The sequence below is a fragment of the Mustela nivalis genome (genome assembly GCF_964662115.1).
Source record: "Mustela nivalis genome assembly, chromosome: 19".
Taxonomy (NCBI): domain Eukaryota; kingdom Metazoa; phylum Chordata; class Mammalia; order Carnivora; family Mustelidae; genus Mustela; species Mustela nivalis.
Window position 1 is genome coordinate 17470628 of NC_139038.1, and position 26309 is coordinate 17496936.

The window sequence follows — 26309 nt, forward strand, 5'->3', positions numbered from 1 at the left end:
CCCTGGGATCATGACCTGAATTGAAGGCAGAGGCTGTAACCCACTGAGCCACCCAGGCACCCCTTCATTTTATATTTTAAAGGATTCAGTGTTCCCCATCAGTTCTTTTAACTGTGGTTCGTATCTGAAGTCTTTAATTCATCTTCCTGCTGGCTAGATTTTATTATCACTTATGTGACGAATCAGGAATGCCCGCTTTTATGCTTGAAGGACATCTTGGCTAGGTATAAAATTCTGGGTTTGCATTCTCTCTTGCAGATCCTTGGACATTGTTCTACCATTTGGGATTGGCCGTTTTGTGTATTCTTTTCGTAAGAATTTTGTTGATATTTCTCCATTGTTTTCTGTCATTGAATGGTGTGTAGAAAAGCATTGTTGGGGTGCCTGGGCGGCTCAGTGGGTTAAGCGTCTGCCTTCTGCTCAGGTCATGATCTCAGGGTCCTGGGATTGAGCCCCACATCGCGCTCTCTGCTCCATGGGGAGCCTGCTTCCTCCTCTCTTTCTCTGCCTGCCTCTCTGCCTACTTGTGATTTCTGTCAAATAAATAATAAAATGTTAAAAAAAAAAAAAGAAAAGCATTGTTAGCCGAATTCATACAGTGCTGTCCCTTTACCCCAGTTAGAGATAGCTTGCCTTTTATATATGGTTGTTAGAAGAAATCTGTTGCTGAAGTTCAGTAACTCAGTTAAGATATCTTTTAGTGTGGATTTTTTTTTTAAGATTTATTTATATTTTATTTTAAACCTTTTTTTTTTTTTTTAAGATTTTATTTATTTACTTGACAGGGAGAGAGATCACAAGTAGGCAGAGAGGCAGGCAGAGGGAGGGGGAGAGCAGTCTTCCTGCTGAGCAGGGAGACTGATGTGGGGCTCGATCCCAGGACCCTGGGATCCTGACCTGAGCTGAGGGTGGACGCTTTACCATCTGAGCCCCCCAGAGCACCAAAAGATTTATTTATATTTCAGAGAGTGTGAGCAGGGGCAGAGGGAGAGGGAGAGAATCTCAAGCAGACACCACACTGAGTGCGGAGCTTGACTTGGGGCTTAATCCCATGATCACGAGATTATGACCTGAAATCAAGAGTTGGATGCTCAACCGACTGAGTCACCTGGGCACCCCGAGTATGGATTCTTTTTTTGTCATTTTGCCCTAGAACTTGGTATGCCTGCCTTAAGGTAGTTAGCTAATTCCCTGATGTTGGCTTTTTTAGATTTCTAGTGTTTGCTGCTAATACTGTAGTAAACATGTGGAATATTAACTTTATCTACTTTGTGAAATTGTAGGATAAATTTCTAGAAGAATTGTGGGACAAAGAGTAAGTGTATTTAAAAATTCTGATAGATGGTGCTAGTCCTGTGAAAAGATAACCAGTTTCTGTTGTCATCGGTGCAGTCACTTCCTGTTTCCCTGCCTCCTGGCCGACCATTACAACTTCTAACGTGAAGAGTGAAAATGGCACGTCATGTGCAAGCCTTTCTTTACTTGTCAGTGAAGTGGGACGTCTTTTGATTTTTTATGGCCATATGTATTTTTCCCATGTCTGTTGACCACTCCTGGTCGTCTTATCTTTGTACGTTTTTCTTTTGGGTCAGCCAGCAATTTTTTTTTTTTTTTTTTAATGTAGTTTGGCTGAATTTTAGAATCCATAAAGTTATGTTTGGAATGGCTTGCACATTTGGTTGGTGAATCTTATGCTGCTGATTTTATTCAGAATAAGAATACTAACATTTCCTGTATACTAAAATTTGGGCTTGACTGATGTGTTTGTTTTAATGGTAGGGCTGTATAACCATATCATTTTCTAAACTTTTTTTTCTGATGATCCATGTGGTTAAGGCTTACTTTCTTCCTCACTTGGCTTTGTGTTTATCATAACATCCCATAAAAACAGGTTTAATTGGGGGCGCCTGGGTGGCTCAGTGGGTTAAGCCACTGCCTTCGGCTCAGGTCATGATCTCAGGGTCCTGGGATTGAGTCCCGCATCGGGCTCTCTGCTCAGCGGGGAGCCTGCTTCCCTCTCTCTCTCTCTCTCTCTCTCTGTCTGCCTCTCCATCTACATGTGATTTCTCTCTGTCAAATAAATAAAATCTTTTTTAAAAAAAAAAAAACAGGTTTAATTGTAGGAAGGCGATTCCATTGCCAGAAAGCTGCAGAGCTCACCTTGGTCAAGTGATTTTTTTGGTAATTGTTAACTGGGTTTATGAACCAGAATGTTATTTTAGAATGCTAAAGAATATATGAAGTAATTTCATAAGGGAGTTTATCAGTCATGCATAGTGTGTCTCGGATTTTATTTTCTCCTGAAACTCCCCTAATGGCAGAGAGTGCCTCCAGCTGGTTAAAGGAAGGCACCTGTCCTGGGATATAGGCCAGAGCATCTCTATAAATCTGACATTTCTTGAAACTCTTGGGTTGTACCTTAAACATTTATTGTTTAAAAATCATTATACTTTCTCTCTTTCGTCCTCCCTTCCTGCCCTTTCCAATCTTCACAAGTGAATTAAGGACCCAGGCACATAGGTTATCTTTGAGGAACACCAGGTGGCCTTCATCTCATTTTACTGTGGGGGTGACCGGTCCATGTTTCCAGACACTTGTGGACAGACCTACTTGGCTGAGAAGTGCTGAAAATTCCCATCCTATTGTAATCTTAAAGGAGAGTTCTTTTGTTTTTTTTGAAGATTTTATTTATTTATCTGACAGACAGATCACAAGTAGGCAGAGAGGCAGGCAGAGAGAGAGGAGGAAGCAGGTTCCCTGCTGAGCAGAGAGCCTAATGTAAGGCTGGATCCCAGGACCCTGGGATCATGACCTGAGCTGAAAGCAGAGGCTTTAACCCACTGAGCCACCCAGGCGCCCCATTAAAGGAGAGTTCTTATGAAGAGAAGACACTTGAAGGCTTTCAAAGACCTCGAAGAAATATCAGAAAAGATTTTGAGAAAAAGAATACCCCTTTATACCTTGATAATGAACAGCTCGAAAGTGAAAGGGCTTTGAGTGGACCACTTTTATCCGCACATACTCCTTGACATTTACCCCTTGTGGTTTTGATGATTGCCAGTGACCTTCAAAGCCTTTGATAAATCATTTGTTATTTTAAAAAGGTATTTCTTGCGGTGTCTAGAACAAGTCACTTGGCTAGTGAATGGGTCCAGCTGACCTCCTAGCTCAGTGCAACCTGGGTTTTTTTTATCATTCTGGGTTGTGACTTGGAGTTACAAGAGTCTTCATTACTTTATCGAAGGTAATCCTCCAGAGAAATTCAACTATTGCAACTGATGATACAAATGAAACGATGAGGAAGTTAAAGTTCTTAGTGAGGAAGTAGAAGTCCTGGATAAATTCCAGAGTAGAAGGTTAAGTGTGGTGTCTTGGATTCACCATGCCCCCGGAGTAGAAGGAAAGGAAAGCAGTTCCGGATACTGGAGGAGTGCCGGGCTGCTGCCCACGCTGCTGCCCACGCTGCTGCTGATGGCGGGAACGGTGAAAAGACTTTTTAACTTGTGAGGTTCCTGGTGGCTCACTCAGTAGAGCGTCGGAGCCTTGGTTTTGGCTCAGGTCATGATCTTGTGGTTGTGGGATGAAGCCCTGCATTGGGCTCTGCGCTCCGGTGTCCGGTGTCGGTGTCCGGTGTCGTCTGCTTCATGCTCGTTCTCGCTCTGTCCCTCCCCACCCCCGGGCACACTCCTCCTCTCAAGGAGTCCCTTAAAAAAAGAAAAAGGAAAGACTTGTGGTACGAAGTCTGTGCGTGGATGTGTGTGTGTGTGTGTGTGTGTGTGTGTGTGTTTAAGATTTTGTTTATTAGAGAAAGAGCAGGAACAGTAGGGGAGAGGGAATTGTAGGAGAGGGAGAAGCCGGCTCCCCACTGAGCAGGCAGCCCAGTGTGGGGCTGGATCCCAGGACTCTGAGATCATGACCTGAGCTGGAGACAGACACTTATCCCACTGAGCCACCCAGGCGTCCTTATGGTGTGATTTCTAATTTGGTTATTTTTTTTTACCAAAATGGAAAGTTAGGAGGTGGAGGAAGCACCTGTTGGTGAATTTGAGGGCTTTCTTGTAATAGCATTGCAAAATAATTGGGAAGAAATCTGCTCTACAGTTAATGTGAGGATGGAAAGGGCGAAGATAAGTTCTAGAATTTTTTAACTTCTGGAATTTTGTAACTCTGGATGAGGAGGTACATGTCAGCAGATGATTACTGTGCTAGGGGATACGTGCAGAAATAGAGCCTTGCAAGGGTACAACTATATTAAAAAAAAAAAAAAAAAGCCTGACCGAATTAGAGAGCTGTATCAAGGAAGGCTTCCCAAAGGAGTTGGCCCCTGGGTTGGGTTTCAGAGCAGAAATAGGGAAGTCATGAGGCAAAGAATTTGGGGCTTGAGGTGGAGAAGCAGAAGGGCCACTTTAGGGCAGGTGGAGCCACAGATGTCCATGGAAGAATGGTCAGTTCTTGAAGACGAAAGCTTTGAAATGCTGCAGCGCGAGCTGTCTACCAGGCAGCCCGATGACTTCTGTGAAGGCGTCCATTCCAGAAAAGGCTTTTATTTAACTCATGACAAAAGGAGCCCTGTGCTTTTATCCAGCCCAGGAGATTATTCGTCTATATTCCACATTCTGTTTTGAGAGAAAGAGTAGTGATCTTCCCAGGATTTATTTATTTAAACATCTTATTTTGAAGTACTTTGGGACCTGCAGAGGAGTTGCACAGATAGCACAGGGGGTTCCTGCACCCTCTTCTCCCGTGGGGATTTAGTTTTTAGAAAAGTAGTCAAGCCTTCCGAGACTTGTGACCAGTGAGTTAGCTGAGTTTCTGTGGCTACTTCGTTCTCGTACCGTTTGGTGACTGAAGTAGGTGCTGACGCTGTCACGGTCTTCTCTGCCACCTCTTGGTTTTGCATAGTTATTTTTTCCCCTTCTAGGAAAAAGTGTTTTGAACTCTGTAGGTTATTGTTAAAAGTACAAAACAGGCAGGAGCTCACTGTCCTCTGATTTAACTTCTTGCATTTTGTTTCCTTCTAGTCTTTTTTCCTGTTTACTTTTTAAATATGGCTGAGATCACACTGTAAATGCACTTTTTTCCATGTAAATTATAGTATAAGTGGTTTTCCAGATCATCAAATACTTCATAAATATTTACAGTGGCTGTGTAATATTGCATTGCATGGATTCTTGGGCAGTTGGGTTGTTCCATTTTTTTTGCCATTGTAAATAATAATGTGATTAATGTTTTCGCAAAGAGCTTTTTCTGTATTTCAGAAAATTGCCTTAGGCTAGATTCCCAGAAGGACCCAAGGGTATGAACATTTTTTAATAAACCTTTTATTTTAAAATAGTTTTAGATTTAGTATGAACATTTTTAAGGTACGTTGTCAGATATTTTCTGGAAAGTTAATACCAGTTTATCCTTGCCACCAGCTGTAGATAATACACCCCACAACACTCTTTAGTCTTAAGGAAATTGTTGCAAACTTAATAGGTTAAAAAAAATGGCTTCATTGTTCCATAATATCTTTTTGGGGGCGGGGTAGGAAGAGTTATCACCAACTTCGATTTTATTTTTGTCTTTTTTTTGCTATCTGTGTCCTCCCTGTTTTTGTCTCTTTGTAGGATTTATAGGTCACACTTGCAGGCTTATTTTATGTTTACTTAACTATTTACTTAAGCATCCTTTATACTTAACTTTAATGTATTAGAAATTTGGTGCTTTAACATATTTTTTCCCCCACAGTGAAGGGTTTTTTTGTGTGTGTATGGTAAAATAAACGTGAAATTTACCATTTTCAAATGTACAGTAGAGAGTGTCCGTTCACAGGGGTGCGCCTGTGTCCTCATTCCTGGCTTGGCACACATTCGAGGCGTGGTCATCTGTACCCCGGGTGGGAGCAGTACTGGAGCGCCGTCTTCTGGGTGCTTTCTTCCCCTTCTCACTCTTTCCTTCCCACAGGAAGGATGTAGCTCCTGATTTATTCATGAGGGTTGCATTGGGAAGAGCCCAACACCCCTGGCTGGTGTCTCCCGGTGTGAGGTCTCTGTGTCCGAACACCGCCTAGCTCTGGCCTTGGACTTCTCTCCCCTGCTTATCTTCAAAAGAAGAAGCTGTCGCCTGCCGTGTCCTGCCTTCCTATTGTTGCTGGGCCTGACTGGGCAGTTCAGGATGGGAAGGAGGAGGCATTGCAGCTTGGCCTGTCGTGAAGAGGACATTGGACTTTGATCTGCACTTGGTTGCCTGTGACTATGTGCAGCTGGCTAGAAGCTGGAAGGGAGAAAGGAAGTGGCGATGCTCCTTCAAAACCCAGCAGTCTGAAATGGCCTGCCGTTTTTTGCCAAAATGAAATAAATGTTATTTTAACTGGTATGTAAAATGCCAGTGCTCTCTGGGAATAATTCCGGATGAAGGTGGCGTGGGTTTTTACAAACTTGCCCTTAGGCAGTCGCAGGTAGTAAGAGCAGCGGATGGGAAACCCTTCATGTATGAGCTGTAGCGTTGATTGGGGCTTGAGATCGGCAGCATGCATGTATTGTGCTCTGTCAGCTTCATGTTCATTCATTCCCCGATTTCATGCTCTGCAAGGTGGCGCCAGCTCACTCAGCATCCTCACAGCCCTAGAACGCTGTGTCCTCCTTTAAGGGGTAGAGGAGCTGCTGCTGGGAGAGAGGGCCGGGGTGGCCGTGCTCGGGGCCGTCACTTCACCAACAATAGCTGGTCGACGTTGGGCAGGATACTCTCTCTGTGCTTCGCTTTCCTTCTCTGAAAGCGAGGTTGGACTTGCTGTTCTCTGGGGTTTGGGTTTCTCTCTTAAGATTCCGTGGTTCTGTTTTAGGATTTCTTGATAGCATGCCTTACGTGAACGTGCTCAGTATCTCTTGCGTTTAATTGACTGGGCGTGCAGATGTAAATATTCATCCTGCTGGGAGAAGTACCTGGGAAAACGCAGCAGATGGAATTGTGAAGAGAGAGCCTGTTTGGGGCTCTGTTACTCAGTTATGTTAGACAGTTTCTTGCACAGTAACTATTATCATTTGCTTTTTTGGCCGTGTAATTAAAGCCTTCCACTGTAATCTAAATAAATAAGCCTGTAACTTACATGTATTTGAGCTCCTAGTGCCATATGCTTGTTGCCCAGCCAGCAGGTGCAAAATTTTTAATGCCTAGGCTTTGTCCTGTCCTCTTTAGAAAACCGCGTGTGATAGTGAACCCGGCACCGGAGAGAACCGCCAGTCTCCTCTTGCTTGTTCTTGGTCCGTGTTTCTCACTTTCCCTTTCCTCTTTACGCAGGCAGCTTGGAGCAGTGCAGAACAAAGTCGGAGGTACCAATCGAACAGAAGTTTTAAAAAACTTTTTATTTTTTATTTTTACTTTTTTATTAACATGTACTGTATTATTTGTCTCAGGGGTACAGGTCTGTGATTCATCAGTCCTAATGCAATTCACAGCACTCAGCATAGCACAGACCCTCCTCAGTGTCCCCTCAGCCGCCACCCTATCCTTCCTACCCCGCTACCCTCCAGCAACCCTCAGTTTGTTTCCTGAGATTAAGAGTCTCTTATGGTTTGTCTCCCTTCTCTGGTTTGTCTTGTTTCTTTTTTCCCCTCCCTTCCCCAATGATCCTCTGCCTTCTTTCTCAGATTCCTCATATCGGTGAGATCATATGATTGTCTTTCTCTGATTGAGTTTTTTGCTTAGTGTAATACCCTCTACTTCTATCCACATTGTTGCAGATGGCAAGATTTCTTTTTTTTTTTTTTGATGGCTACATTTAAAAAAGCTTTTAATTTGGAAATAATTTCAAGCTGACAGAGATTGCAAGGAATGAGTAGTACCGAGAACACTCTCATGCCCTTGACCCAGACTCCACTGTTGCTAACATTTTGCCCTGTTTGCCCTATTACTTATGCCTTTTCTATGTATGTATATATGCACATACATATATATATGTATGCACGTGTAGTGGTTTTTTTCTGAACTGTTGGAGAGGAAGTCACCTCTGTCCTGGCCATTGACCCTGTGTAGTGTATTTTCTCACAGGGATGTTCTCTTACAAAGCCACAGTGCAGTTATCAACATCGGTTAATGTAACATTGATTCAGGACTTTGATCTGATCTACTGCCCATATCCAGTGTTGTCCTTTGGGCCAGTTCTGTCCTTCATAGCGTGTTTTCCCCTTAAGCACAGGATCTAGTCTTAGAATATAGCATTTACTTGTCATGATGTTGTAATCTTCTTTAGATTTGTTCTAAATTTTTGAAACCGGTGCTCCTGTCCAGCTAATTGGTTCTTAATTGTTTTTATGTATTGTCCCATACAGTACATGGATAGGTTTTCCCAGCATCAAACATACTGTCCTCCGTGTACAAGATGTTTCCTCTAATTAGTCGGGGTGGGGGGCAGAAAAAGTTGATTCAATTTGATCACCACTTCTGGCCCAGATGCCTGGCAGTTACCCTGTTTCTACCTCCTAGTCCCCAGAAGCAGACCCCTTTTGTTCATGGAAGAGTCTGACCCAAACCCAAGAAGTACTTGGAGGTATTTTTTTTGCCATTGGTCGGCTTGATGCAGAAAAACGCCTTTTAATGGTTAGAATTCTGTTCAGATGTGGCTGAAGTCCGTGTTTTAATCAGATATTGATCTGCTCATCATGCATTAGTATCTGTGTGATGATACTGCACAAAGTTATATCCATGGTTACTCCTAAAGGGCGCATATTTTTAGGGTTACGCTGTAGGCAAGACAGTACGCAGCCCTTGTGAGGCAAATGCATAACTTCAGTAGTTAGTTCCAGACATCCGTTCACAGACTCAGGGTAAGTGCATCGCCCCAGACTTGCTTTCCTAGAACATGGAGTGTCTCCCTTTCTTTGCTGCAGTAGAAAACATTTTTTTCCTGTAACTCCTGTACATAATTTGTGGAGTTAATTACTTCCCTGTACATCTGGAGCCCTAGATGACCCCTCTGTTTAGCCTTGCCTCTACTTCTCTATCACAGGCTGACTAAGGGACAGCTGGACCACGGGCGTGGCTTGACAGAGCTTTGTGTGAGCAAGGCACTCGGCTCACCGGGTTTCACAGCCTGCCCTTCTGAGCGCTGGACTTCCAAGGTCTAATTGGTTTCGACACTCTTTTTAGAGAGGTTAAGTGAGATTTCTACTTAATCATGATTTGTGGTTTCTTTCTTTCTTTCTTTTTAAAGGTTAGTATCTGCCCTTTCAGACACACAGAGCAGAGACAGGAAAGTGGGAAGAGACCGGTGAATGTTGCCCTCCTGGCTGGGGCTTCCTCTCCAGGCTTTCCTGTCTTCTTAGCATTCTGAGCCGGTGACATCAGAGGGGCCAGACAGATGTCACACTGATGCCCGTCATGCCGTCTTTTAAGCTTTGTATTTCATCTCCTGTTCGTAGGCAGGCCTGAGGGCCGGAGGGTCTTCTTTGCTCCTCTGTTTTCTTTGCCGTGAAGAGAGTAGGGGAGAAAGATGGAGAGTTTGAATACCCACGATGATCCTGTTAGGTTCCCAGAAGTTTATATGAGATCGAATGTCTCTGCCAATGGCATCTGTCGTGACACATCAGGCATGCCTCGCGCACTTGGCAGCCTTGCTCAGCAGCTAGTACAGAATCGCTTTTCTCAGATACCTTCTCTATACACAGGCAGGTGGAGTAGTAACATGGTTCTGGATATGCCACGGGAATGTTCAATGGGGCTCTGGGATGCTAGTCCTCATTTTTTTAGGTTTGGTGTCAAGGAGGCTGTGAACCTAAATATAGGAGGCTCATCTGATTCGCCTCTAGGATATGTGAGATGTGGCTCATGGAAAAGGTGCCAAAAAACTTGATAAAAGCTTCTTTGAAAAAGAGTCATTTTTTCCCCCAGCATCAATTTTGTAAAAAGGTTATGCTTTATTTATTACTTTTTACTTCTTTAAAGTTGGCTCCATGCCCAGCATAGAGCCCAGCAATGTGAGGCTTGAACACAGGACCCTGAGATCAAGACCTGAGCAGAAATCAAGAGTCAGATGCTTAACTGACTGGGCCCCCAGGCACCCCAAAGGTTATGCTTTAGAAAGGGTGTTATAGAGGCAATTAGATAAAACACAACAGATTTAAGCCAGGATTTGAGAAACCTGTCACATAGGCGCTGTAAGGGACCATTCATCCACCTTCAGTCTCAGTGTTTTTTAAGATACATTGTTAGCAGTCTCCGGTGTTTTTTTTTTGTTTTTTGTTTTTTTTTTGTTTTTAATGTTTATTGAGTGCTTGTGAGCAAAGGTCACTGTGTCAGAGGCCCTAAAGGGGGAAATTGAAATAGTCACATGAATCTTAAATCTGGAGGGGTCACCAGTGTTCCTGAGAAACTGAAAGTGATACTGTCTTGTTCCTTTTTCTGAATTCGGTCTAAAATGTCTGAGCAGCAGTCCATGCTGAATGTGGTAGAAAGTGCAGATGTGTTAGGCAGTGTCTTTTTCCAGGCACTTCATGTTCTGGTTAAGGAGAGAGGCCCAGTACTGATGAAGTGTTAACTTACAGATGGGGCTTTTGGCCCTTTCTTTATTCCTGGCACTGTGTTCACCGTGTGCTTTATACAGTTTACTTAATCCCTAGAATGATCCCATGTGTTGGGTTCTGTTATCCCCAGTTGGGCACAAAAGGAAAAAAAGGGAAAAAACCCTGACAGATTACATAACGAGGCCGAGGTTGAGGTGCATTTGGAAAACCCAAACCGAGGAGTCCAAGCCCAGAGCCTGTGCTATCCTGTCAGGGCATGTGGAACTGACCGGAGAACCGGGCCACGGGCAAAACTGCAGTACTGGTTACATGACAGAGACTCAGGGTGCAAAGAAGGAAGCCGTGCTGTCAACTTCTGTTCTGTGACAACTTTTCATGATGGTAGAACTGTGAATCGCAGACCCAGCAGCAAATGTAGGGCAGGAATCGACATTTGCTTAGGAGACCATGAGTGTTCAGACTGGGGTGATGGCTGCTTGCGGTGAGCGATGGAGAATCAGGCGGGCTTTCCTTCTCCATTCATCCTGGGAAGCTTCTTTGCATTGTTTAAAACACAAGGTCCGTTATCTCCTCTGCGAAGCTCTCCTTCTGTCCCTCAGACAGAGTTAATTCCCTTTGGGCCCCTGAATCTAGCCATACCTCTGTCCCTGCTACATGATGGAAACCATTGTATTCTCCTTTTTTGTATAGGCTCTCCCCGTCTCCCCGTCTCCCCGTCTCTCCGCAGGCTTCCTCCAGTTCCTTGAAGTCCCGGATGGTCTTACTTACCCTTATATCTCTGGGGCTTAATGCAGAGTCAGTCAGTGAGCACTGAGCTGATTTGTCGAATGAATGGCCGTCCAGATTCAAAGGCTCTTTAAAGCTAGATTTACAATAGTTGGGGACAAAGAATCAGTGTTGAGAAGAATTTATCTGGTGTGAAGCACAGATTGGATTGGAATCGGGGAAGCTGACATCAAGGCGACCGAGCTGAGAGAAGTTACGGTAGCCTTGACAGGCGGGGATTAGGGCCTGGGAGAAGTTGTGGTGAGGGAAAAGGTGCAAATCTAAAAGACAGCGGAAAGCAGGAACCAGCCAGCCGGATGACCGTAGTTGCGGGCACAGCTGAGAGAGGGAAGAGTCCAAAAAGATGGCAGATTACGGGATCTTCCCCTTTCGGGTTTTCCTTATGATTTGTTGGGCGATTGCTGGTGTGGGTTGACTTCGTTGCTCCTTAATAAATGAGTCTATAGGAGAGAGTCTCTAGGAGATCCGTCTCTGAGCTGCTGAACTGGGGGCGCTGGTAGAAAAGGAGCAGATGCTGGGACGCCCGGGTGGCTCCGTTTTGGTGAAGCGGCTGCCGTCGGCTCAGGTCAGGGTCCCGGCGCCCTGGGATCGAGTCCCACATCGGGCTCCTTGCTCGGCAGGGAGCCTGCTTCTCCCTCTGCCTCTGCTGCCATTCCGTCTGCCTGTGCTCGTTCTCTCTCTCTCTCTCTCTCTGACAAATTAAAAAAAAATTTTTTTAGAAGGAGCAGAAGCAGTCAGAGCAGGCACAGCTGCAAGCTCCTCCACTTCCCAGATTTTAACTCTTTCTGGAGCAAAAAACTTTGGTTTATTTGAGATATTCACGTAGCTCCCTGAGAGTATCTTCTGACCCAGGTTTATTTTCGGTTCCTGCCCCAGGGTTTTACTTCGCTGCTGCGGTAAGCCAGGGGACTCGAGGGGACGCACACACAGATTTTCGGGATTGTAGGCCTGTGTTTCGCCCTCAGCAGCTCTGAAAACAAAGAGGTGTGGCCTCCCACTCACATGTGACCTGCTGGCCCCCAGTTGCTCTCAGTAGTTGTGTCAGTAGAAGAAAAAACACACCTTCTAAATTCGGCATCTGAAAATACCAACCTGAACGCTGAAAATAAGTATGACATTCGTTTTTTATTTTTATTTATTTATTTTTAAAGATTTATATTTGTTTATCTGACAGAGATCACAAGTAGGCAGAGAGGCAGGCAGAGAGAGAGGAGGAAGCAGGCTCCCCGCTGAGCAGAGAGCCTGATGCAGGGCTCGATCCCAGGACCCTGAGATCATGACCTGAGCCGAAGGCAGTGGCTTAACCCACTGAGCCACCCAGGTGCCCCGACATTGATTTTTTAAATGATGCGTGTGTATTTACAGAGAAGTAATGTAAGGTCATGCTTGTGTGCCTAATACCGAGATCAAGGAGACAGAATGGTACTAGCATCTTGGAATCCCTCTTCCCCGAAGGTGACCACTATTGTGATTTCAATGCACCAAGCATCGTGCTTGCTTTTAAAATTAGCATACAGTGGATAATGAAGGATGTGTTTTGGCTTTTTCGTCAACGGTGTGTTTGTGGGGTTCGTCCATGTTGTAGCACGCAGCAATATTTATCCATTCTTGTTGTTCTAAATGTTCTTCTGGTGAATAAACTACTTATTTATCCATTCCACTGGTGATGGTCATTTGGGTTCTTTTGATTTTTTGGATATTATGTGTAATGGTGCCGTGGACATTTGCGTACCTTGTTTTGATGTATTTGTACAGATTTCTGCTGTGAGTTTCAAGGAGTAGAATTGCAGGATCATAAGGTGTGCATGAGTTCAGCTGCTGTTGATTTTCTTTTTTTTAAATTATTTATTCTAAATTCCAGTGTACTTAGCATATGGTGTTCTGTTGGTTTCAGGTTTATAGTATAGTGATTCAACACTTCCGACGTCACCCTGTGCTGCTGTCAGGCGCGCTCCTTACCCCCCATCTCCTGTTTGACCCTCCCCCTCCCCCTCCCTTCTCGTAGCCATGATTGTTCTCTGTAATTAAAGGTCTGTTTCTTGGTTTGTCTCTTTTTTCCCCTTTGCTCATTCTTACTTGTTTCTTAATTCCACATGTGAGAGAAATCATATGGTATTTGTCTTTCTCTCACCAAGTTATGTCACTTAGCATTCTACTCTAGCTCTATCCATGTCGTTGCAAATGGCAAGATTCCATCCTTTTTATGGCTGAATAATAATCCATTGTGTATATATACCACATCTTCTTTATCCATTCATCTATCGATGAATTATGCTGTTTCCATAATTTGGCTATTGTAAATAATGGTGTTGTAAACATAGGGGAGCATGTATTTCTTTGAATCAGTGTTTTTATATGGGTTAATGCCCAGTAGTGTGATTATTGGAGATAGGGTAGCTCTGTTTTTAACTTTTTGAGGAACCTCCATACTGTTTTCCAAAGTGACGGCACCCGTTTGCATTCTGACGGTGAACGAGGGTTCCTTTCTCTCTACGTCCTCACCAACACGTGTGTCATTCTTGTGCTGTTGATTTTAGCCATTCTGACAGGTGTGAGGTGGTATCTCATTGTAGTTTTGATTTGCATTTCTCTGATGATGAGTGATGATGAGCATCTTTTCATGCGTCCTCTGGATGCCTTTGGAGAAATGACTGTTCATGTCTTCTGCCCATTTTTTAATTGCATTGTTTGCTTTTTGGGTGTCGAGTTGTATCAGTTCTTTATATGTTGTGGACACTGACCCTTTATCCGATATGTCATTTGCACATATCTTCTGTTCAGCCAAATGGTTTTCTGAAGTGGTTATCCCAGTGCACACTCTATGCCTGTGCCCGCTGTTCAACATCCTTACCAACACTTGTTATTGTCCTTTAAATTTAGCCATTTTGGTGAATGGGTAACACTGTTGGGTTTTTAATTTGCATTTTCCTGACAGCTGATGAGGTTGAGCACTTACGTTCTGTATAGGCTTTTGAATACCTTCTTATGATGAACTATTTGCCTGTCCAAAAAAAATGAGTCATTTGTCTTTCGTCTAAGTCCTCTGTTAGTTATTTATGTTGGAAATCTTTTTGCCTGCTTTGTGGGTTTCTTTTGAACTCTCTTCATTGTGCCATTTGATGAATGCTCTGATTAATTAATCTTTTCCTTTCCTTTATGTTTAGTGCATTTATGTGTCTTATTTAAGTACTCCCCTACCCCAACGTCATGAAATGTTCTGTATTACTTTCTAGAAGCTTTATTATTTTATCTCTCACATTTTATACCTGTAATCCAACGGGAATTTTTTTCATGTGAATATGCCTTACTTGGTTTTAATTTGATCTTCTCTTTCCTTTGTTCTTCAAGATCGGGATCTCCCATCCCAAGCACAAGCTGGGAAGCATTCGGGTGTATCTGAACCCTGAATGTGCTTCATAAATTAGTGCAGTGCTTGAATAGTCTTTGGGAATTGGAACCTTCACTTCCTACCACATCATGGCACTTGGTTTTTGTTTTATGTTTTAGTCCCTTTATTGCTAGGAAGGGTAATCTGCTGGAATATTACCACTTCCTTACTTGCTTTTAATTCTTAAACCCAAGCAATCTTGATTTTGACTTCGTCACCTGTTAGAAACATCTGGCAAAGGTTCCAGTAGCTTTCTTGCCAGTTGGGGTGACTTTTCCAATATCCTTTGGCCATTTGCTGGTCTTGAGCCTATCTTTTATGTTTTACCATCTCTGTTCTAATTGTATGACGTTGGCAAGGCTTCTTCAGCCTTCTTTTTGTCTCCTGTAAACTTACATAGTTTAATTTTTGAAATCCAGTTGGAAAAGCCTCACTAGGTACGTTTGGACGAAGCCTGTAAAGCCCGAGGACATGAATCTCCACTTTCAAAGCAGGCCTGACCGCGTTTTGTTTCTCGCTCTCTGCTCTTTTTTTGTTTTTGTGTTTTGGTCTGTTTTCATTTGGTATTTAAGACCAAATACAAATGATAGTAGCCTTAACTGAATTAGATAGTTCTTCAGAGTTTACCTAGCAGCTTTACACGGGTCACTGTGAGGTAGGTATTAGTACTTCCAGAATAGGGGTGATTGAAAATGCAAGCAGCCTGCTGTTTGTTCTTGTTGGGAAATACCTGGTGATACTGCTGGGTTCGGTTTTAGAGTTTCTGTTTCCATGTGACCATCGTTTGGTGGAGGGCATCATAGTCTGATCCTTCTGGATGTTTAAATCTTTTCTGCTTTTCTGCTGGAATGCTTCTCGGGTTTGAGCTGGGGAGGGGTGGATGGGACTGGGAATGGAGTTAGAATTGCATTTTTTGGAGAGATTGTCCCGAATTTGCCCCAGTAGCATTTAATACATGGCTAGGAATTGGCGAGTTCACAAACTTCTGCCTCAAGAACCAGTACAAAATAGACCTTGATGGTTGAGTGCTTGAATGTGGTGAGCTCAGGTGTTTACTAGGCTCAGCTATGAAATGTTTCAGTACAAGAAAAAGTTGTGGAGCAGGTGGGATTTGGAAATGCCTTGAGTTTTCAGGGACCCATTTTGGCTCCAGAAGACCAACTGATTTATTTTAACTAAATAACTGACTTAAGTTCAACAGATATCTCCTAATTTATGTTAATTTTAATTTTAATTTTCTGCCAGTAAGTTGCTTGTGAGTTTTTCCTTTGATTCTTTCAGATCTATCCAGAAACTTTTTTTAAAATAGCAAATCCTTTTTTCAAATGAAATTGGTATCCTAAGTCGATTTATGAAACAGACCAAGACACTCTTTTAATTACAGCAGTTCAGTTTAGGAATTTGAGTTTTCAGCATTTACTGAGGAAAGCTGAGACAGTGAGGATGTTTTGATCAACACAAAAACTTGAAAAAGGTGAAAAAGATTTCAGGCTTCTTTTAGCCTGACCCTTCAGTTATTTCACCACTTGAAAAAAATGTGTAGGTTTTTTTTTTTTTTTTCAAGAAGGCTCCAGGCCCAACATGGGACTTGAGCTCACGGCCCTGAGATCAAGAAGTCACGCTCTGTACCGGCTGAACCAGCCAGGTGCCCCAAAATGTGTAATTCAGATTAACCTGCGATCCAAGAATATTATTCAGTTGAGGTGATACATTGGTTTAAAAAAAGAGTAAGGTTCGAGGGCTGATCTTTTTTTTTTTTTTTTAAGATTTTATTTATTTATTTGACAGATCACAAGTAGGCAGAGAGGCAGGCAGAGAGAGAGGAGGAAGCAGGCTCCCTGCTGAGCAGAGAGCCCGATGCGGGGCTCGATCCCAGGACCCTGAGATCATGACCTGAGCTGAAGGCAGAGGCTTTAACCCACTGAGCCACCCAGGTTCAGGGGCTAATCTTGACCATAAATACAAAATTCAGCTAACCTCGAAGAGCTAAATCTTACAGTAATTCATCACTCAGCATGTCATTGCGAGTTGTCATGGCACAGCCGTTTGTATGTGACCGCAGCATGGGAGGGGCAGCCATGCCCGGAACTGTTTGAATGTGGTCCCCTTGTGTCCTGTGGTGTGCGTGCTCTGCCCGTTGGTGTGTGGGCTGGTGCAAGCCTGACCCCGCCTCTGTAATTAGGACCCGTCCTGAGAGCCGATTTACCCACCGAGGTGGCTCAGTTCCTCAGTGTCTTCCAAAGTCGGTTACCAAGTGGAGGCCTCCGGTAATATTATGGTTTGATACATACATCTGAGTGTGGACACGTTTTAAAATACAGTTTTCATAGTCTGTTCTCACTGCGGGGGAGTGGGGGGTGGGGGCGCTCAATGGAGAGGGTGTGGAGAAGGGAGGAGGGGAAGCTGGGGAGACTGGAATTCAGAGATAATTAAGAAATCAGAGCTGCGCTTGGCTCTTGATCATTTCTGGGTAGATAATGCCAGTGGGAATTCAGAAATGGTCTGGGAGCGCTCACCTTTCCGCGGATGGGTGAGTGGAGTGTTGGCTCCAACTCTGTGCTGCAGAGGGCGTCACCCACGCGAGTGGGAGAAGAGTAAGTGGGCTGGGGGCTCCACATGGAGGAGGGAGCGGCTGGGCGTCGCGGTCGAGGGCCCCTCCTCTCCTCGGCTGGGCGTCGCGGTCAAGGGCCCCTCCTCTCCTCCGCGCGACCCGCTCCGCTGAGAGTCTGGCTGTCAGTGGGGCCATGGTTGGGACACGCTCATTCCGAGTTCCCGCTCAGCTTGCCTCTTAGCTGTCCTACCCTTAGTCTCTGGTGGCTGCTCATTTGAAATTGAGACTTGTCAGAGCACGTGACCCCGTAAGTGCCTTCAGAACCCCCAGCAGCTTGACTGCAGTTCTTCTCAGTCCAAATATGGCCAGTTACTTAGATGTGGGGTAAATGCATCATCGACAGGCAGTCTCTAGGGAGCCCTAACCTTCTCCCCTAGTCTCTTCACTCCGTCTGTTCGGTCCGGGCTGGGGGCTGTTAATTTGCTTTTAACATATTTCTGGAACGATATTTTGAGTTATTTGTTCCCTTTTTCCTTAGCATAAATAATCGAAAATCGATTGTACAGTAGCATGAATTTATAGGGTATACTCGAAATTTGGGATTTGAGCCAGCTGGGAAATTCCCTTCAGTTTTTCTGAATCCCATGCATTTGAAGAATGTTGAGCCCAAGACATTTGAGGAAGTAAATTCACGAATGTGGCCTGGAGGAGATGCAGTTACTGATCTTTTTCTTTTCTTTCAAATTCCTTTGTTAGGCATCTGAAGAAGCCTCCCTCAGGGCATTGGAAAGTCTGATGACAGAATTTTTCCACGATTGTACAACCAATGAAAGAAAACGTGAGATAGGTAAGTGAGGTGTTGAGTGGACGAGTCACTGGAGAGGAAAAGGCCCTGGTGAGGAGGAAGGAGTTTGCGGCCTGCACGGGTCAAGGCTGCTCGTTTCCCTGGGACTCTTGCTCTCATCTTGCTGGTTGGTGGCATCTGCAAATTTAGCGGTGCAAGGGCTGGAGTCCCCGGGCCCACACTCATCCAGAGTGTTGGCTTTCCTTCCCTTTGGCCAAGTGTGGAAAACCCCGCCCACTGCTTTGTTCTTAATTTCAGCAATGTTGAACTTCTATAAAAGAAGCCTGCGACTGTTAGTTAAAAAAACAAACAAACATACAACCTCATGAAAGTGTCAAAATGACATGACTTCGGTGTATGGAAGTCTCATCCAGACCTTACCTAGTGCCCACAGACCCTTTAACTGGTATTTCCTCTGGGGGCTTCTTGCATCTTCTTCCTTATCTCTGCCATTGTCTCTTCCATTCTGCAGGTTTTGATGAAGAAAGGCTTCAAACAGCACAGAGATGTAGATATAGTTATTTTAGGTTTTCTGGGAACCTCAGGGCTTTGTAGAATTTCCTTTTGAATTTCATATTCATTTATGTGAATGATATTCACGAAAGCGTACTGTAAGCTACAGTGAGTCCTCAAGAGTCCGGTCTCTGCCGCGGAGACGTGTTGCCCTGTATTCCTGGAGCAGTCTTTATTGTCCCCTCTGAGTCCACACTTAACCCCCGAACTTCAAAACAAGCGATGTTTCTTCTCTATGCCATCCTAAAGGCTTTTCCCCTCGGATGTCTGACTGCTCTGTACGGACCTCATGCTCATTGCCTCTGGAGAGGGCTTTTTCTGTCTCTAGGACTCTTTGGTCCAGAGTTTGACTGGAGTCCGGGTTTCCAGGTGGCCGGACCTTGTCCTGTAATCCATTTTCTCTTGCATTCTTCAGACACATCAGCTCCTGGTAGCTGTAAATTTCTTACTCTCTCTTTTTTTTTTAACTTTTAAACTTGGTCATCTCGTTTAGGCCTGTCGTATGCATGCCTGTCTTTTCGCAGGGAGTATACTGTAGAGAAATAGAGTATTTGTAAACAGAGGGATGCTGACGGAAGCCGAACCCAGTAGATAATCAGGCATTTGGCCTCGAATATCCACTCGGCTTGCTTTCCTAGACTTTCTCAGTACTCAGTTGGGCTGACCCTACTGCCTCCAGAGTGATCTGTCTTCTCGCTAGTTTTATGCTACCAGAGTACCTTATACTTACAGTAAAAATACCACTGGTGATTTTTACCAAAGCAGGGGAAGCCCCTTACACCAGTCTGCTATATCCCAACACTAATATCTGTGAAGTCCTCTTTTTAGCTTATTGAGATCCTTTTGGTTTTTCTCTTAATTTTTTGGTTGGCAAAGCAGCTATTGCTCACGTTCAGTGTTCATGAGTTAAAAGTGGAACCTCTGAACTAAAATCGTATTCGAATCTGATTTAAAATCGTATTAGATAACCAGATACTACAGATGTCTAATTAGATACAGGCTAACAGGGGTCCCTGGCTGCTTGGCTCTCTGGAGGGTGTGCGTCAGTTCAGTTCTCTTTGTCTCTAGTCTTTGGGGCTTGGTCTGAGTGTGTGGGCTGGAACCACTGGCTGCTTTTTTGGTATCTTGGGTAAACTGAAGGCTTTCGTGGTGAGGTGGGAGAAAGGGGCTCTGCCCACCCTCCACCGAAGGCACCTTGTTAGTGCTCTAGAGATACACTGTTGCAGGGATACTCGGGGGACAGGCCCGAGCTTTCACAGTGGAGGAAGCCGGAGCCTCCAAGAGGAGCAGTGATGACCTGGAATGAGACTCCGTAGACGAGCGGCAGTCTCTAGCCCAGAGTTCCTCCTTCCTGGCCAGAGTCCCTCTCTGCTTCGGCTCCTGCTTTGGGAGTCTTACGGACTTTCACTTAGCTGGAAGAGTAGGCCATCGGCTTTCTTGTGTGGGATTTTCAGTGGGGCTGTAGAGTGCTAGCAGAGCAGTGATGTTAGGATTTTAGGATTTTAGGATTTTAGGATTTTAGGCTGCTGTACTTCCTGCTTTTCCAGGCGCTTCCTAGAATCTGTTGGGGTTGTTGACGGGTTTTTTTGTTTGTTTGTTTTGTTTTTGCTAAGATTTTATTTATTTGACAGACAGAGATCACCAGTAGGCAGAGAGGCAAGGCAGAGAGAGAGAGGAGGAAACTGGCTCCCTGGGGGAGCCCGATGTGGGGCTTGATGCCAGGACTCTGGGATCATGACCTGAGCCGAGGGCAGAGGCTTTAACCCACTGAGCCACCCAGGTGCCCCAGGGTTGTTGAGGTTTATCTTTTTACTCTTTTACAAAGCTTTTTTTTTTTTTTTCTAATTTTTAAATTAATTACCTTTTTATCCTCTTAAACTTATGCTTATTTTGATTTTTAAAATTTTTACCCCTATTGTGTTGTATTCCATGACCAGAGCAGCAGGTCAAGGTGACTGAGCGGTAGTGGGTCCAGAGACGTGGTGACAGACTCTTAGTGCTTGCTATCTTGGGGTTCTGGCTGATCCTACCAGCCGTCTAAGGAGGAGGAAATCATTTCTAACTGATTGGATGTGGACTGGGCTGCTCCTGGCAGCTTCCAAGCCCATGATTGCTGCTGTGACTTACAGATTGTTTTTGGTGTGGTATTTTAAAATAAAACCAAATGAAGACCAAATAAAGAGAGTTATCCATCTTTAATTCTCTTGCATTTTTTCCTGCCCTATACTAAGAAGGTTATCCTTAGTATTTTCTTGTCCTGCCTCCCTAGCCATCATTTTGTGTTTGTGTGAACAGTGTGAGTCCTAAAGAAATATATATAGCCGGTACTCCAAGGGAAACAGGTTAATAATTAGCCATCACTCATAAGGTGAAATGATTTTTTTTTGAAGTGGTATTTTATAACTGACCATACTTAGGTTAAGTAAGAACTTTTTTTTTTTTTTTTTTTGAGGAGGTAGGGGCAGAGGGTGAGGGAGAGACAGAACCTGAAACAGGCTCCACTCCGAGCGCAGAGCCTGACATGGAGTTCCATCTCCCAACCCTGAGATCGTGACCTGAGCCAAAATCCAGAGCTGGATGCTTAACTGTCTGAGCCACCCAGGCGCCCCAGGTTAAGTAAGAACTTTAACAGTGAAAGTTTCTCTGCCTAAATAAGTGCCCATAGGGTATTAGACTGGAGATGGCCAAACACACTATCCACGCTCGTGGTCACGTTAGAGTCAGAAAAATGTATAGTCTGTCCTTCCTACCGCGAATACATGGCTGGATTTTTCTAGTGGTTTTGGTGTCAGTCACATGGTATGGAGAAATACGTGTTTAAAAACTAATGAGTCGGGTGCCTGGGTGGCTCAATGGGTTAAAGCCTCTGCCTTTGGCTCAGGTCATGATCTCAGGGTCCTGGGATCGAGCCCCACATCGGGCTCTCTGCTCAGCAGAGCCTGCTTCCTCCTCTCTCTCTCTCTGCCTGCCTCTCTGCCTACTTGTGATCTCTGTCAAATAAATAAAGAAGATCTTTAAAAAAAAAACCCTGATGAGACAGCTTAGCCTTGTGTTGATTTCATGTCCCTCATAGCCTTCTTTTGTTGCTATTTAACTTTTCTAGAGGAGCTTCTCGATAACTTTGCCCAGCAATTAGGAGCCTGGAGACTCTGCCTGTATTTCCTCTCCAGCACCGGGAATGACTATGTCATGATGTATAGTTTAACGGTGTTTGAGGTAAGTTGTCAAACGACTTTCTGCTGTTTGGAAAAGTATTTTGTGGTCGCAGTGCCAGGTTGTTGACATTGGACTTTAGCTTCGGTGTGCAGACGGCTGGGAAAGAACGGTAGCTCAGCTCAGGGGCTTCCTCCCACTCACGGCCTCTGTCAGGGCATCTCCTGTCCTGGGGCGTCTTTCCATCTTCCGACCCAGAAAGGCGAGATGGCGCTCGGTTGGTGGGTAGGTTGTTTGTGTTAACACGCAACCTTTCCTTCCGTGTTGCTGTTTAAAAGAGAAAGATAATGAAAGAAAAACACTTTGGGAGGAGAGATGGTACCCATAATACCGTTATCCCAACCACAAACATTTTCACTTATTTCACCTGTCTTCCAGTTTTTGTCTTTCTGTGCACATTTTTTTTTAAGATTTTATTTATTTATTTGACAGACGGAGACCACAAGTAGGCAGAGAGGCAGAGAGAGAGGGGGAGGTAGGCTCCCTGCTGAGCAGAGAGCCCGATGTGGAGCTCGATCCCAGGACCCTGAGATCATGACCTGAACCAAAGACAGAGACTTTAACCCACTGAGCCACCCAGGCGCCCCTCTGTGCGCATTTTTAAAAACCTAGTTGTAATCATATTGCTTATGCCACTAAGTGCTTATACCATTATTGACCAAGCCATTCTCCTATTTTGAATATTAGACTTGTTTTTGTCATTTTTGGTGGCCATTAGAGACAATGTGTAATAGAAAGTTTTGCATGTGGAGCCCTTTGTTTCTGTGAACTTATTTAGCACATCTTTCCAGGAATGAGACTGTTGTCTTACAGGGTTTAAATGTTCCTGGTACTCTTATTGCCAGTTTGCCCTAAACCTTTGTTTAAAAGCAGGGGTTTTGTTTGAGATGATGTAGCTAACCAGTGGATGAAAACCAGCTACTTTTGTGTAGAGATGGTTAACTTCAAAGATGTGTATTTGTGTTTCAGAATCTGATCAATAAAATGTGGCTTGGGGTCCCATCTCAAGATAAGATGGAAATCCGCAGCTGCCTGCCCAAACTCCTTTTGGCCCACCACAAAACCTTACCTTACTTTATCCGGAACAAGCTCTGCAAAGTTATTGTTGACATTGGCCGTCAAGATTGGCCCATGTTCTACCATGACTTTTTTACGAACATTTTACAGGTAAGGATATACCTCATCTCATAAACTGTTCGATTGTAGAAGTGGTTATTTCCTTCTCTTAAAGATGAGTTTTAAGATCAGCATTTTGGAACCATAGTAGAGAGTTCATTGTAGGATACATGAACTCATTCGCTTAACTCTGCATTCTTGAGACATGTTGTACCTTCGTGCAGTGGCAAAAGAGCGGGGAGAACCCAATCCCTTTGTTAACTTCTTGTGAGATTTTATTCAGCAAAATTTGAAAACCTGTTAGGTACTGCTCCAGGTGTGGGGGTACAGGGGTGAGCAATAGTTTTAATTTGGTGGGGTGACTAGCTGTGCAAACAGTAATTATCCGGCACCGTGGCTAATTACGGCGTGGAGGTGTGTGTGGAGTGCAGTGACGGCCGAGCGTTCAGCTTTAGGAACTGACGTGTTTTCAGCGTCGTTGGGTGAGGTGTGAGGCGCTGGGGTGCTGGAGTCCGTGGCCAGGTTGATGGGCCGGCGCCCGGCCAGGAAGGGCCTTGCTTTTGCAGGGGACTTCAGTTTGTAATTCATAGTCCTTCCTTGGGAGCACATGAAAGGTGTGTAGAGGGGAGAACACACAGCCACATTTTTGTGCTGGAAAGACAGCTCTGGAACAGTAGGGGTCTCGACTGCAGAGGGGCAAGGCTAGAGTCCTGAGTGTGAGTGAGACAGGGAGGACCTGGCCCTGAGGCCTTCCTGGGCGGTGGAGATGGGGCACTTAGGAGACCCAGTCAAGAGGCTTTGGTCAGTGCGGGGTGGTAGGGGTGAGGGCAGGGAAGTTCCTGGCTCAGGTCGCCGGTCTTCCAGGCCAGGGGTGAAGGGAGAGGAAATGGAGTTGGGCAGAAGGCGGGGAGTTAAGTTTGGCCGAAAACGCATTCATGGTTTGTGTGTTCTTCTGTGGATATCTAGTGAGACTTTGAGAACTGTGGATCTGGGGCTCAGGAAAGAGGTCTGGCCACAGGTCAGGATTTGGAAGTCATCAGAGTAAGGGCGGGACCTGAAAGCCAGGCAGAAAGATGCTGTTGCTCAGTTGTTCATTTGACTCCTGACTGAAGTTGGAAGCAGTTTCATGTTACTGAGATAGTCGTGAGTATGCAGGAAATGGGTATTATGTACAGTTTATAGGAATAAAATTCTCTGAAAATCAGTGTCTCAGTGACTATAGATAGGTTCAGGACATTTTCTAACATTCTGACTGCTCTCTCTGCAAGGCATCTGAATGATGGGACAGCTAAGAAAAAATACAGTATCCTTATTCCTTCTCTCAGATTGCCTCAAAGTGGCACAAAAATTCTTCATTCAAAAAAATTTTTTTTTGGTTGTGTATAGTGATGTGTTTATTTGGAGATTTTTTGGGTCGATACTGCAAAGGAGATTGATTCATTGATTCAGTAAGGTATTTGTTGAATACCAGCCTTGTGCTAGATATCTGGTGGGGATAAAGTAATGAAACAAAAACAGTGTCCCTGCCTTCGTGGAACTTAAACCAGTGGGCAGGCATCCATAAACAATAAGTGAGCTTATAGGTAGTTATAAGTAAGACAGAGAAAATTAAATCCAGAGTAAGGAGAAAGAGAAAGGTGTCATGTAGCTGGGATGATGATAGAAAGCTTTTTTGAGGAGCAGCCATTTGAGCAGAAACCTAGGTGGAAGCGATGGAGTGAGCCATGTGGGTATCTAGGGGAACAGCATTTGCGGCAGACGGAATAGCAGTTGCAAAGACCCTGAGGAATGGCAAGGAGGCTAGCGAAGCTGGATTGGTAGGACTTAAGGGGAGGGCTCGCTCTGATACACTTCCCTTTACTCCAGGATGAGGACCATTGTGGTGACTCTCCATCACCCTCCTAGAGTGGGAGTGCGTTCCTAGGCGGGCTAGTGGCATGTCCCCTGAGAAGCAGCAGTGGGATGTGAGCCGGAGATGCCTGGTCCTAGCAGCAGCAGGTGGGGAGGAGCTGTGTGTCCGCCCACCCGGGGTCACTTCCTTGGATGGAGAGTAGACATTTTGTCTGCCCTGGAAGTATAATTACTGGTAACAAATGACAATTTGGAAGAGCATATTTAGGTGAAGTGCTCGTGGAGTTTAGAAGGGCTAGTGTCTTCCTCTGTTCACCACCTCCCACCTTCATGCTTACCTCACGCGGCCTTTGTGACTTCGAGACACTCCACAGTGGAGCGAGCACTGGAGAGCATGTGCGTTTGGGGTCTGTTTCCATTTTTGTCACAAATCATCTTTGATTTTAGCAACTCCTGCCCCTTTGGGAACCTCTGTTTCCTCCTTTGTGAAACAAGAGGATTGGACAAAGTGATCTCTAAAATCCTTTTTGTCATATTATTCCCTCCTCATTTATGCATGAGATAAATAGCAACATAAAAGCCATGTCAAGAATAGTGGTGCTCGGGGCGCCTGGGGGGCTCAGTGGGTTGAGCCTCTGCCTTCGGCTCAGGTCATGATCTCAGAGTCCTGGGATCGAGCCCTGCATCGGGCTCTCTGCTCTGTGGAGAGCCTGCTTCCTCCTCTCTCTCTGCCTGCCTCTGCCTACTTTGATCTCTGTCAAATAAATAAACAAAATCTTAAAAAAAAAAGAAAAAAAAGAATAGTGGTGCTCAGTTTCTGACATTAAAAAAAGAAAATATGTATTTATTTATTTATGTATTTATTTGAGAGAGAGAGCGAGAGCAAGCAGGAGCAGGGGGAGGGGCAGAGGGCCAGGCAGACTCCTGACTGAGCAGGAAGCCTGATGCAGGCCCCATCCCAGGCCTCTGAGATCATGACCGGAGCTGAAGGCAGAGGCTTAACTGACTCAGCCACCGAGACACCTCCAGTTGATGATGTTTCTGATGATGATGATAAAGTAAACTTTTCTTTAGTGGCAAACAGAAGCAAACCAGTTCTGGAGTCAATTTCACCATCCTATGTCTTATTTATTTATTTATTATTTTTTAAAAATTAAAAAAAATTTTTTTTCAAGATTTTATTTATTTGTTTGACAGAGAGATCACAAGTAGGCAGAGAGGCAGGCAGAGAGGGAGGAGGAAGCAGGCTCCCCGCCGAGCAGAGAGCCCGATGCGGGACTCGATCCCAGGACCCTGAGATCATGACCCGAGCCGAAGGCGGAGGCTTAACCCACTGAGCCACCCAGGCGCCTTCGCCCTCTCTCCCCTTTTTTAAGTGGGCCCTATGGCCCTGTGGAGCTCATTGTGGGGCTTGAACACACAGCCCTGAGATGAACTGAGACCTGACCTGAGCTGAGACCAAGTGTCTGTCACTGAACCAGTTGAGCCTTCCAGGTGCCCCATACGACGATCCTTTGAATGAACCATCTAGAAAGATTTTTTCTGATT

At 44.7% G+C, this 26309-nt stretch overlaps 1 protein-coding gene across 3 annotated transcripts in view; it reads left to right on the top strand.

The window, feature by feature from the left end:
* XPO6 (exportin 6) overlaps positions 1-26309 on the top strand; it is a 99264-nt gene that overhangs the window by 11741 nt on the left and 61214 nt on the right. For all 3 annotated transcript variants that reach the window (XM_082714559.1, XM_082714561.1, XM_082714560.1), the window contains exons 2-4: positions 17981-18071; positions 21685-21797; positions 22764-22961. In XM_082714559.1, coding sequence (XP_082570685.1) covers positions 17981-18071; positions 21685-21797; positions 22764-22961 — 402 coding nt within the window. The remainder of the gene's footprint in view (positions 1-17980; positions 18072-21684; positions 21798-22763; positions 22962-26309) is intronic.